Raw genomic sequence first — 11,908 nt, forward strand, 5'->3', positions numbered from 1 at the left:
AAAAAAAAAGAAAGAAAGACAGAAAGAACTTAGATAGCTGAGCACTAGGAACACACTTCAAAGCCAGCCCAGGTAGGAAAGTCTGTGAGACTCTTATCTCCAATTAACCACCAAAAAATGGGAAGTGGTAGAGCACTAGCCTTGAGCAAAAGTTCAGGAACATCACCCAGGCCCTGCTCAGGTCAAGCCCCAAGACTGACAAAAAAAGGAGGGAGGGAGGGAGGGAGGGAGGGAGGGAGGGGGGAGGGAAGGAAGGAAGGAAGGAAAAAGAAAAAGGAAGAAAGAAAGAGCTCAGGGAACTCCTACTGCAGCTATAGAAGATCTCCCTAACCTTCCTTCTTGATATGTGCTAGCCTACCCCTCCTCAAAAGGGATACATCCTTTTTTTGGACTTTATACCTTAAAGAGGAACACCTTTTGGTTCAGAGGCCAATAGAGAGCTGCATCCAGGTTGGGTTCTACCCTGTTCAGTTTCTTGGGGAAGCCAGGAGCCATCCTGAAGTTAATGTAGCGCCACACCTTGTTTCCTAAGAGTGTGTAAGAAGAGCAAGCGCCTCTGTCAAGTGGACTTCTGAAGTCCCTCTAGTCCACCCTGTCAGAAACTTCTCAATTCTCCCATCCTTTTAGGGTTTCTTTTTGATGAAGCCATCCCCAGATCACACACTGCACCTAACTAGTCCCCTTACCCTTAAAGAAGTGAATCCATTGAGTTCGAGGAGAGTATACAGCAGCATCCAGGTTTCCTGGGAGACCTTCCCAAAGGGCAGATATTCGGAACAAGGGACCCAACCCGGTATTTGTCACAGTCCACACGTAGTCCCCCTTGAAAGCATATGTCTTCCCATGGGGTCCTGTGAACAAAGTGGTGCCAACAAGTCAAAAAGACATGGTCAAAAAGACAAAGACAGGGTAACACAGGTGGACAATAATAGGTCCCACTGAACCCTTCCTCCACCCCAGACCAATTTCCTTGTGTGTGTGCTGGTATTGGAGCTTAAACTCAGTCTAAGCACTTATCTGTTTCACTCAAAGCTAGCATTATACCACTTAAGCCACAGCTCCACTTCTGGGTTTTTGTTGGTTAACTGGATAAAAGTTTTCTTAGACCAGGTGCCAGTGGCTCACACCTCTAATCCTAGCTACTCAGGAGGCTGAGATCTGAGGATCACTGTTCAAAGCCAGCCCAGGGAAGGAAAGGCCATGAAACTCTGATCTCCAATAAATCACCAGAAAACCAGAAGTGGCTGTGGCTCAAGTGGCAGAGTGCTCACCTTGAGATGAAGAGCTGAGGGACAGTGCTCAAGCTCAGAGTTCAAGCCCCAAGATGAACACCAAATTTTTTTTAAAAAAGAAGAAAAATTCAACTCAAGGAGGAAATTTAAGGCAGAGAAGGATGATCTAGTGTTCAGCCTCTTCTTTGCTGTTGAGAGCACTTAAGTTCTGGTTCACTCAACAAAACAAAAGCACTACAGACAGCTGCTCTTCCTCCAGGTCCTTATTACCCCCCAACCCCCTCCAAATGTCTTCCAAGTTCTTCCAAGCAGAGGCAAAGCTTTCCCTACCAGACATTCCAGTCTATTCCATCTTGTTGCATTTCCAGCCAGATGCTCTCTAATGTCCCTTATATGGTGACATCCTTGGTAAATTTTTTTTTTTTTTTTTTTGGCCAGTCCTGGAGCTTGAACTCAGCCTGGGCACTGTCCCTGAACTTCTTTTGCTCAAGGCTGGTGCTTTACCACTTGAGCCACAGTGCAAGTTCTGACACTGGCTTTTTATGTTCATGTGCTACTGAAGAATCGAACGCAAGACTTCATGAATACTAGGTGAGCACTATACCACTAAGCCACATTCCCAGCCATCCTTGGTAAATTGTTATCTGGCCCTCTTTTCATTTGATCCTGAATCCTCCCTTCTCCTGTCACATGGCTTCTTCCATGTACCCATGACTACCTGCATTGCTCATACTACAGTCCCATGTCCTCCCCATTATCCAGGCTTTGGCATCAGTGGGCTGCCCTGACTACCTGCCCACAGCCTGTTAGAGAAGGATCTCACCCAGCATCATGGCATCCAGTTCACTGCTGCAGGGGTTTGGCATGGGACCAGGTTCTATAGGCACTGGGGATACAATAGGCACCTCCATCTCTTCTTCTTCATCCTCTGTCTCTGGGGTCTTCTTGCCTGCAAAGTGAAACAGTGCTCTTAGAGAAAGAAGTCATAAAACATGGCCTCCCACCTACTGTAGGCTCTGCTCAGTAGCCCTGCAGAGAGGAAAAAGGGAACCTTAGCCCGTTTCCCTTAGTAGAAGACAGTATCACATTGATATCAGCAGAAGACACATTTTTCATTTTGAGAGGTACCAGAAAGGCAGAAGGAGGTTTGCTGGAATGTACATTCTCTATCTCCAAGAATAGCAATGAGGGAAGAGAAGCTTGGAAGGAAGATTAAACATAGAAGAGTCAGAAAGAAACAGTTCCTGAAATTGAAGAAGTCTGAAGAACTGGGTGAAGAAAGAAGAAGTCGTTTCCCTCTGTTAGCATCTTCAAGCCCACAGAGATGCTAGTTAGACAGCCCCTCATGTTCTCTCAAGAAAAAGACTGACCATACAGGGCTTGGATCCCAGCCACATCATCTGGGTGCAGCTTGAAGTAGGGCCTGTAGCCAGCATAGACAGGAGCCATGAGAGCCTGCGTGTATCGAGAGTGCCCAAGTCCCAGGGCATGGCCTAGTTCATGGGCTGCAATGATACGCAGGTTCACCCCCCGATAGGTCCCCTCAGTCCAGAATTCATCTTCATCAAAGTGTACACTGCCAAGCTCTGGGATGTCAGCATGGGCCAGAACCTTCCCTGGACAAAGGCAAAGGTGGACAGGAAGGAGGTTGAAGATCACTATGCTAGAGCAATACCTTGCCTTGTATAAACTCTAATTACTCCACCCCCTTAGAATTCTTCCTGGGCATATTCACTCTCTTAGATGTTTCATTCAGATTTCCCTGTGATCACCCAGTTCTATCAGGGATGGCCATCATAGTCTCTTAACCTCCCTAGCCATTCTCTTCTCTAGTTCATTCCATTTATTCTTCCTCAGGTGTCTTTTTTTCTTTTTTTTTGCTGGTCCTGGGGCTTGAGCTTCGTGCCTAAGCACTGTCTGAACCTCTCTTTGTACTTAAGGCTAGTGCTTTACTACTTGAACCACATCACCACTCCAGCTTTTTCTGAGTAGTTTATTGGAGAAAAGAGTCTCACCAATTTCCTTGCCCAGGCTGGCTTCAAACTATGATCCTTAGATCTCAGCCTCCTGAATAGCTAGGATTTCAGGTGTGAACCACCAGCGCCTGGCTAATTTTTTTGTGTGTGTTATTATTAGGGCTTGAACTCAGGTCCTGGGTGCTGTCCCTAAATTTTTTTGCTCAAGACTAGCTCTCTACCACTCTGAGCCACAACCCCACTGGTCCTGGGCCTCTAACTCAGGGCCTTGGTGCTGTCCCTGAGCTCTTTCACTCAAGGCTAGCTAGAACTCTACCACTTTAAGCAATACTTTTTGTTTTCTGCTGGTTAATTGGAGATAAGCGTCACACAGATTTTCTCTGCCTAGGCTGGCTTTGAACCGTGATTCTCAGATCTCAGCCTCCTGAATAGTTAGGATTATAGGTGTGAGCCACTGATGCTTAGTGGCATTATACTCTTGCCTGGCTTTTTTGCTCAAGGCTGGTGCTCTACCACTTCAGTCACAGCTCTTCTTCCAGATTTTTGCTGTTAATTAGAATTAAGAGTTTCATGGATTTGTCTGCCTAGACTACCTTAGAACTTCAATCTCAAATGTCAGTCTCCTGAGTAACTAGGATAACAGAGCTTAAGCCACCAGCCCTGGCTCAAGTATTTCTTGGTAGGGGAACTTAAGCCAAGGAAAGGAGACATAAGCTTTGAAGAGGGGGCTTGGTAAGATCCCAGATAGGTGACCAACTGCTCCTTTAAGGAATATTGGAAATGGGTCAGAGAGTATAGGTGCAAGTGGACATAAAGAAGAACCTAAATGCCGGGCGCTGGTGGCTCACGCCTGTAATCCTAGCTACTCAGGAGGCTGAGATCTGAGGATCGTGGTTCAAAGCCAGCCCGGGCAGGAGAGACCGTGAGACTCCTATCTCCAATAAACCACCAGAAAACCGGAAGTGGCGCTGTAGCTCAAGTGGTAGAGCGCTAGCCTTGAGCTGAAGAGCTGAGGGACAGCGCCCAGGCCCAGAGTTCAAGCCCCACGACCAACAAAATAAAAGAAGAAGAACCTAAACATTTAGGCTCCAGAGTCACTTGCTCTAGGAGACAGAGATAATCTAAGACTTAGCCAGACACTGGCGGCTCATGCCTGTAATTCTAGCTACTCAGGAGGCTGAGATCTGAGGACCACAATTCAAAGCCAGCCCAGGCAGGAAAGTCTTTGAGCCTCTCATCTGCATTTAACTTCCAGAAAACCAAAGTGGTGCTGTGGCTCCAAGTGGTAGAGTACTAGCCTTAAGCAAAAGAGCTCAGGGACAACACCCAGGCTCCTGGTTCAAGCCCAACAACTGACCAAAAACAAACAAACGAACTTTGACTTCTGTAAGGTTAGAGCTGAGAACTGGTACCTACCAGGCCCATCGAAAGTATTGGAGCAGGTTGGACTTTGACGGCCATGGAAAGACAGTCGAATATCAGCCCAGCCAGCTTGTACTTCCCGGAAGGTCAAAGGAGCCACATTACTCCAGTACCTAAAAGCTTGAAGCAGGGCTGCACGGGCTTTATAGGATGAGATGGAAGAAGGCAGGTTCAGGATGCGAAAGGTCAGGTGCTTCTTTCTCCAACGGCCTGGAAATGAGCCAGAAAATAGATTAGAAACAAAGATCCTTCTGCGAATTAGAGCACCAGATTCTCCTCACAACACTGGAGAGCTCTCCTAAACAGAGACACTCACCAACCCCTCTCAGCAGACAATAACCAAATAATCACTTGGTGATTATCCATCCATTCAATACTGAACTGGTGCAGGCTGTTTGCTCTAAAGTTCTCGTTCTCTCTCTCTCTCTCTCTCTCTCTCTCACACACACACACACACACACACACACCAATGACACATTGTCCTCTCCTCTCCCTCCCTTGACAGACTCATTCCTCACCCAAAAGCAGGTATTTAAGAGTCTTCTGGTTGAAGGGATCCTCCAAACCACAGCGAGGCTGCCTCATTCGAGCCTTTGTGGCCTCATCCAGCTGACCAGAGACTGGCAGCTCAGATGCTTCCTGAAAAGCTCTAGAAAGGGAAAAAGGGATGAATTCACCAGGGCAGGCAAATCTGGACTGTTAAGGGACTGGGGACTAGGGAACTCTTCTGTCTCCTGCTACCCAAAATAGAGACCAAGATAGGCATGGAATCTTTGAAGCTGATAGGGGTCACTCCATCCTCCAATTGTCCTAAGTGGGAATTTCTTTCTTTTTTTTCTGTAGAAATGGCAACACTTATCAACTTCTTGTTTCTGTTTTCAGTATTTTTTATTTGATTAAGAGTGCCCTCAGGTATAGCCTTCTTTCTAGACTTCTCCTGCCCTAGGGATGTATCTGGGCCCCCTGCTCTAAAGAACCTCCCTGCGATGCTCCAACCAGAAGGCTTGCCCTTCCTAGGCCTTCTCTCTTCCTGACTCCACCCACCTCTTAGCTCAGCCTGCTCTTGGGTAATGTCATCAACTGATGGACTACTATAGGGCTTTTGGACATATCAAGAATCTCAACATTCCTAAGAGCATAAAGAAAAGCAGCCTCTTGCTGGTGGTTCTTGTCTGTAATCCAAGCTACTCAGGAGGTTGAGATCTGAGGATTGTGAGAGGAAGCCAGTGGGTCAGAAAAGTTTGTGATACCATTATTTCCAATTCACTAGTAAAAAGCTGGAAGCAGAGGTGTGGCTCAAGTGGTAGAGGGCTTGGCTCTGAATCAAGTACTGATCCACAAACAAAAGAAAAAAATAACCCCCAATGAAATGTCTAAATTAAATGTCTAAAAGGTATCATCATATCAACATCTCAATTCATAGTTTTATAGGCAAATTATGTGAACTAGAAGAAAACATGGATATAACGTGAGCCCTCTAAAGGAATGTTCCAGGCCGAGGCAGATTCAATAACTGTACTTTTCTTCCTTCCTTTCTTTCTTTTTTCCTTCCTTCCTTTTTTATTTCTTTTCTTTTGACACAGGACTTGCTATGTAACACAAGAGGGCCTTGAACTCTCAATGTGCTTGTGTCAGCCTCTTAGCACCAAGGATTCCACCCCCCCCCAAATTTATGCTTATCATCTTGAATCCCTGCCTCAATCCATGCACTATGGTCTTAACAACCATAGCACCCATCTAAGAGATCCTCAGTGTGACTTGGGTCAGGCAGAGGTGAGCCTAAGGAGAGGAAGAAATCATTGAGATCTCAGCTATCAAAGCAGGTTTGTTGTGACCTCTCACCTCAGAGCCTCCATGATATCTTCTGGGCTGAAGTCATCAGGTACTTCTAGAGGTTTCTGTAAGTACCCATATTGCAATAGATAATCCTGTAATAACAGGGTAGAGGCAAGCAGAGTACAAAGGGGTTAGTCACATAGTAAACCTTCCAAATGGCCTCACAGACCCATCCCAAGAAGAGGAAAACAGATACAGGAGGAATGAAAGAAAGGTGCATTGGGGAAGGGGCTCAGGTGAAAAGAGGGGAAGGAGAAAAGGGAATGGACAGGATAGATTGATCACGGCATAGAAGCAAGGAAAGGCAGTCAAGTGGAAAGCAGGGCAGAGATAAAGGAGCCTCTGGAGTAGGAGCCCCTGTTATTCCCCTAGCCTGGGACCTTCCTTCCCAGGGGACTCACCACAGCTGCCTTCTCCTCTGCAGGCCCCAGGGCCCGGCCTGAGACTGTTATTGGGAGTAAGAGGCCCAGCCACAGCTGCTGCCAGTTCATGGTTCCAAGAGACAAGAGTGCTAGAGGCTGTCCTGATTCTCCGAACTGGGATTTCTGGGAGTCTGGGGAAGCAGAGTTAGACAAGGGGCTTCTTACCTCCAGCTCTCTTCACTCTCAGACTCGGGTCCTCTTTATGAAACAGCTGAGGGGGATGGGGGGTGGCACTGGGGAGGTGACTCAGCCCAGGGATGTGTTGCAATTCACCATTAACCCTTGCCCTACCAGAGGGCAAAAGCCCCAAAAAGCCCCTGACAACCCCCTTTCCCCTCAAAGTACTCTGCTGGACACCAGATGACTTTTGGAACTGCTCTGAGTGAACTTCCCGGCAGGATGAGAAGTAAAAATCTCTGAAGATCAGAATAGGATCAGTGTTAGCCTTTGGAGTTGAACATTCCTGTTTCCCAGGGAACATTATCTGCTCTTGCATAGGAAAACTAATTAAAACAAAGAGGTAGAAGATGGCCCAGAGGTAGCTTGGGTTTCAGGTGAAGGGACTAAGGGGGAGGTCCATTTCTTCTCCTCCAAGATCAAGTGGAAATTAAAGAAATAAAGTTTTATTTAGAGACAAGGTCTTATTTTTTAATTACTTTATTGAGATTAAGTGATTACACAAACTTCACAATATTGTGGGATAGTGATACTTAGCTAAAGTCATAAACACATTCACAAGGTGAATTGTCATCATGGTCTATAAAGCTTGTGAACTCTACAAACTTTGACAGTACAACTATTTCTTCCGAATAGGATGATCTGTACATTTCTTTCCTTTTGCTTAGTAGAGACAGGGTCTTCTTATGTAGTCCTGGTTGGCCTGGAACTCATGATCCTCCTGTCTCAGCCTTCTAAAGGCTGGGATTATAGGTCTGCACCACTACTGCAGACTCAAGAATACTACTACACGGGACTGGGAATTTGGCTTAGCAGTAGAGTGCTTGCCTAGCATGCATGAAGCCCTGGGTTTGATTCTTCAACACCACATACACAGAAAAAGCCAGAAGTGGTGCTGTGGATCAAGTGGTAAAGTGCTAGCCTTAAGCAAAAAGAAGCTCAGGGACAGTGCTCAGGCCCAGAGTTCAAGCCCCAGGACTGGCAAAAAAAAAAAAGTAATAAAGGCTCAAGAATACTACTACTGCCTCTAGAATAACTGGGATTACAAGCACCACTCCTGGCTGTTTCTCTACAGACAGAGAGGAGAGAGTGCAAAGAGAGAGAGGGAGAGGGAGAGGGGGAGAGAGAGAGAGAAAGAGTCCCCTGGCCACTGTCCCTGAACTTTTGTGCTCAAGGCTCACACTCTACCACTAGAGCCACAGCTCCACTTCTGGCTTTGAATTGTTAATTGGAGATAAGGGTCTCATGGACATTCCTTCCCATGCTGGCTTCAAAGCACAATCCTTAGATCTCAGCAGCCTGAGTAGCTAGGATTAGGGCCTTGAGCCACTGCAACCTTCACTTGATTACTTTTTTCTTTTCTTTTCTTTTCTTTTTTTTTGTCAGTTGTGAGGCTTAAAATCTGGGCCTGGGCGCTGTCCATCAGCAGTTCAACTCAAGGCTAGCACTCTACCACTTGAGCCACAGCGCCACTTCTGGTTTTCTGGTGGTTCATTGGAGATGTTTCACTGACTTTCCTGCTGGGGCTGGCTTTGTACCATGATCCTCAGAACTCAGCCTCTTGAGTAGCTAGGATTACAGGTATGAGCCACCGGTGTCCAGCTTTGGCTACTTTTTATAACAGAACGTGGAGAAACAGAGAGAGTAACCTGTATAACAACATGGAACTTCTAACTGGCATATATCCAAATTCCTCTGATGACCCCATACCATTTACTCTTTCCAGACACCACACTTTTTTTGTTTTGTTTTGTGCCTGTACTGGGGCTTGAACTCAGTGTCTAGGTGCTGTCCCTGAGCTTCTTATGCTCAAGACTAACACACTACTACTTGAGCCACAGCTCCACTTCCGGGTTTTTTGGTGGCTAATTGGAGATAAGAGTCTCACAGACTTTCCTGCCCAGGCTGTTTCATATCACAATTCTCAGATCTCAGCTTCTTGAGTAGCTAGGATTACAGGAAGGAGTGAGCACCGGGCTCACATTAACCAGTAACGGTTTGTTCTTTGTATAGTTAAGGACAACTGAAGGTTCCACTAAGACATGCAACATGCAGCACTTGCATATTGTTTAAATGCACAGTGAAGTAGGCATAGGAAAGGGGAAAAGGTTATAAACTCATATTCTCAGTAAGACCTTACTTCTGAGCAGGTTGAAATGCTGGGAGGCCAGAAGAGGACCCCTTACCCTCCAGGATCAAAGCGGGGATACCCCTGATTCATCTTCTGCCCTCAGTGGTTTCATGATTCACCCAATACCCAGCTGGGTAACACAGATGACTAAATACCAAATGACCAGAGACAGAGAGCCTTTGAACAAGGATTGGTACAGGCTCCCAGCATGCTGGTGCACCCAGGAAATGATGGTGTTTGGGACACAGCTTCTGCTCTGTCCCTTATAGGGTTCTTTTTCATTCCTTTTCTCTATCTTTGTGCCCCCTACTCAGTCATGCCCACCCACTGTCATGGAAGGCCTAAGAGGTAGAGCATTTAGAAATGAAGAAGCCAGATAATGGATGAACATAATTCTAAAAGTTACCAAATCAGTTGTTTTTTAAATCTCAGTAACACCCCCTGCGTACTGGCCTTTTTACAGAGGAATAAAAAAGGCTCTAGGGGCTGGGAAGGTGGCTCAGTGGTAGAGCACTTGCCTTGCATGCATGAGGCCCTAGGTTCGATTCCTCAGCACCACATAAGCAAAAAGAAAAAAGCCAGAAGTGGTGCTGTGGCTCAAGTGGTAGAGCGCTAGCCTTGAGCTGAAGAGCTGAGGGACAGCGCCAAGGCCCAGAGTTCAGGCCCCATGACCGGACCACCTCCCCCCCCCCCAAAAAAAAAGGCTCTAAGAAGTAGCTTTAGGTCACACAGCTAGAAGCAGGAGAGTCACGGACTCTCAAACTATGATCTTTGCACATAGCTCTTCAGCCTCTGGGAGGTTCCCACAAACACCCAAACAACCGCCCCCCCCCAAGAGTTGCAGGTGGTCATTTATGCAAGGACTGTGTGACTAATTCTGCACACGAAGCATCATGACTATGCCTGCCGCCAGCTCCCACCACTGCCCCAGCTCTTTTTTTCCTCTGTATTTGTCATCTCTCACGAGGGGAGATATGGGAATGTGTACAAAGGATTAGTAACCAGCTTGTCCCCAAAAAAGAGAACTTGAATCTTAGAAAAATAACTCCCAGCTTCTTTGGTTTGCTTGTTCTGATTGCCCTTTCTGTCCACACATTATGGCAGAAGAGCTCATGTAGAAGTTATTTTTATTTGTGTCTTTCTGTTGACATGGGGTCTTGAAACCTTTTTTGCTCAGGCTGGCTGGAACCTCAGTCATCCTGATCTCAGTCTCCTGAGTGGCTGGACTTATCAAGGTGAGTAAAGGTGCCTGGCTTATAGAACGGTTTGTTGTTGTTGTCTTTGTGTCAGTCCTGGAGATTGAACTCAGGGCCTACGCGCTGTGCCTGAGATTTTTTTGCTCAAAGCTAGAGTTCTACACTTGATTCACAGCTCCACTTCCAGCTTTGTAGTGGTTAACTGGAGAGAATACCACAGACTTTCCTTCTAGACTGGCTTTGATGAACTGTGAGCCTCATGTTTCAGCCTCCTAAGTAGCTATGAGCCACTGGTGCCTGGCTAGAAAAAAAATATATCTATATTTCAAAATATAGTTATATAAATTTTGTCAGTTGTGGGGCTGAACTCAGTGCCTGGGCACTGTTTCTGAGCTCCTTTGCTCAAGGCTAGCATACTATCCCTTTGAGCCACAGCTCCACTTCCAGGTTTCTGATGTTTAATTGGAAATAAGAGTCTCATGAACTGTCCTGCCTGGGCTGGTTTTAAACCGCTACCTTCAGATCTCAGCCTCCTGAGTAGCTATGATTAAATGTGTGAGCTACCAGCACCGGGCCTAGAATTATTTTAGATTAAATGATAACAAGAAGCAATAAGACTTCTGAGAGTACTCCATAATGATAACTACCATGAGTGGAGGTTAAAAGTATGTGTACAGGTTTTCAGGACCTCAAGAAACCAATTTCTCTCTCTCTCTCTCCCTCTTCTCTTTTTTTCTCTCTCCCTTACCTTTTCCCTTTCTCTCTCCCCCTCCCCTTCCCCTGCTCTTTTCTTCTCTCAATCTCCCTCTTCCTCTTTTTTCTCTCACAAGGTTTCAGCTATATAGTCCATTCTGGCCTTAAAGTCATGATCCTCTCCAGACTCCAAAAAGACTAGGATTACAAGCTATGCCTGGTTGACAGCCATCTTTACCCTGTGGAAGTGAGCAAAGGTTGGAATATATATGTATATGCGCCAAGTTCAGTGAGGCTAAAGCAGTAACTCTGGGGTAGAAAGCCTTCTAAGTATACCCCAGGACCAGCATTCATTCCTCAGTACTGCAAACACATGCATACATAAATGGCAAGTCTTGGGCCTGAAACTAGGAACTGACTGTAAGGGATGAAAAAATGAAAGTTTGGACTAAGTTAAAGCTGATCAGAATCTGCCCTGGAAATACAAAAAGGCAGGAGGGAATTCCACTGGTTTGTTTTCCCCTCAGAACCCTGTGGTTGAGTTCTTCAGAATGTTACTTTGGAAACCTCTGTTTTTAAAAGAACTTCCCTACCCCATACACAAACACATTCCTTTAATTAGTCATAAGTTCCTAGAAACATATGGGAATTGATGGCAGGACTAGACACAGCTGGAATTGGTTAGTGATCAAGGAAGTGGAAGGGGCTTGGGATGATTCAGGGAGTGGGTGAGCACATTCTGCTTGCCTGATACCTCAGATTTCCTCAGACACACACTCCCTGACATTCTCACCTGTCCACTGTCTGCTCCCCCCCTCCCCCC

General features: G+C 46.2%; 1 protein-coding gene across 2 annotated transcripts in view; it reads right to left on the reverse strand.

Moving 5' to 3' along the window:
• Mmp19 (matrix metallopeptidase 19) overlaps nucleotides 1–7,088 on the reverse strand; it is an 8,314-nt gene extending 1,226 nt beyond the window's left edge. Inside the window, exons 1-8 of one of the 2 annotated variants that reach the window (XM_013019651.1) lie at nucleotides 7,054–7,088; nucleotides 6,473–6,558; nucleotides 5,149–5,279; nucleotides 4,625–4,840; nucleotides 2,603–2,848; nucleotides 2,056–2,181; nucleotides 687–851; nucleotides 400–527 (exon numbers count right to left, since the gene is read on the reverse strand). In XM_013019651.1, coding sequence (XP_012875105.1) covers nucleotides 400–527; nucleotides 687–851; nucleotides 2,056–2,181; nucleotides 2,603–2,848; nucleotides 4,625–4,840; nucleotides 5,149–5,279; nucleotides 6,473–6,486 — 1,026 coding nt within the window. In that variant the 5' untranslated portion in view covers nucleotides 6,487–6,558; nucleotides 7,054–7,088. Of the gene's footprint in view, nucleotides 1–399; nucleotides 528–686; nucleotides 852–2,055; nucleotides 2,182–2,602; nucleotides 2,849–4,624; nucleotides 4,841–5,148; nucleotides 5,280–6,472; nucleotides 6,559–6,867 lie in introns of both variants that reach the window. The other variant, XM_013019643.1, reaches the window with a different exon arrangement.
• Between the last annotated feature and the right edge of the window lie 4,820 nt (nucleotides 7,089–11,908).

The sequence above is a fragment of the Dipodomys ordii genome, unplaced genomic scaffold (genome assembly GCF_000151885.1).
Source record: "Dipodomys ordii isolate 6190 unplaced genomic scaffold, Dord_2.0 Scaffold3, whole genome shotgun sequence".
Lineage (NCBI taxonomy): Eukaryota > Metazoa > Chordata > Mammalia > Rodentia > Heteromyidae > Dipodomys > Dipodomys ordii.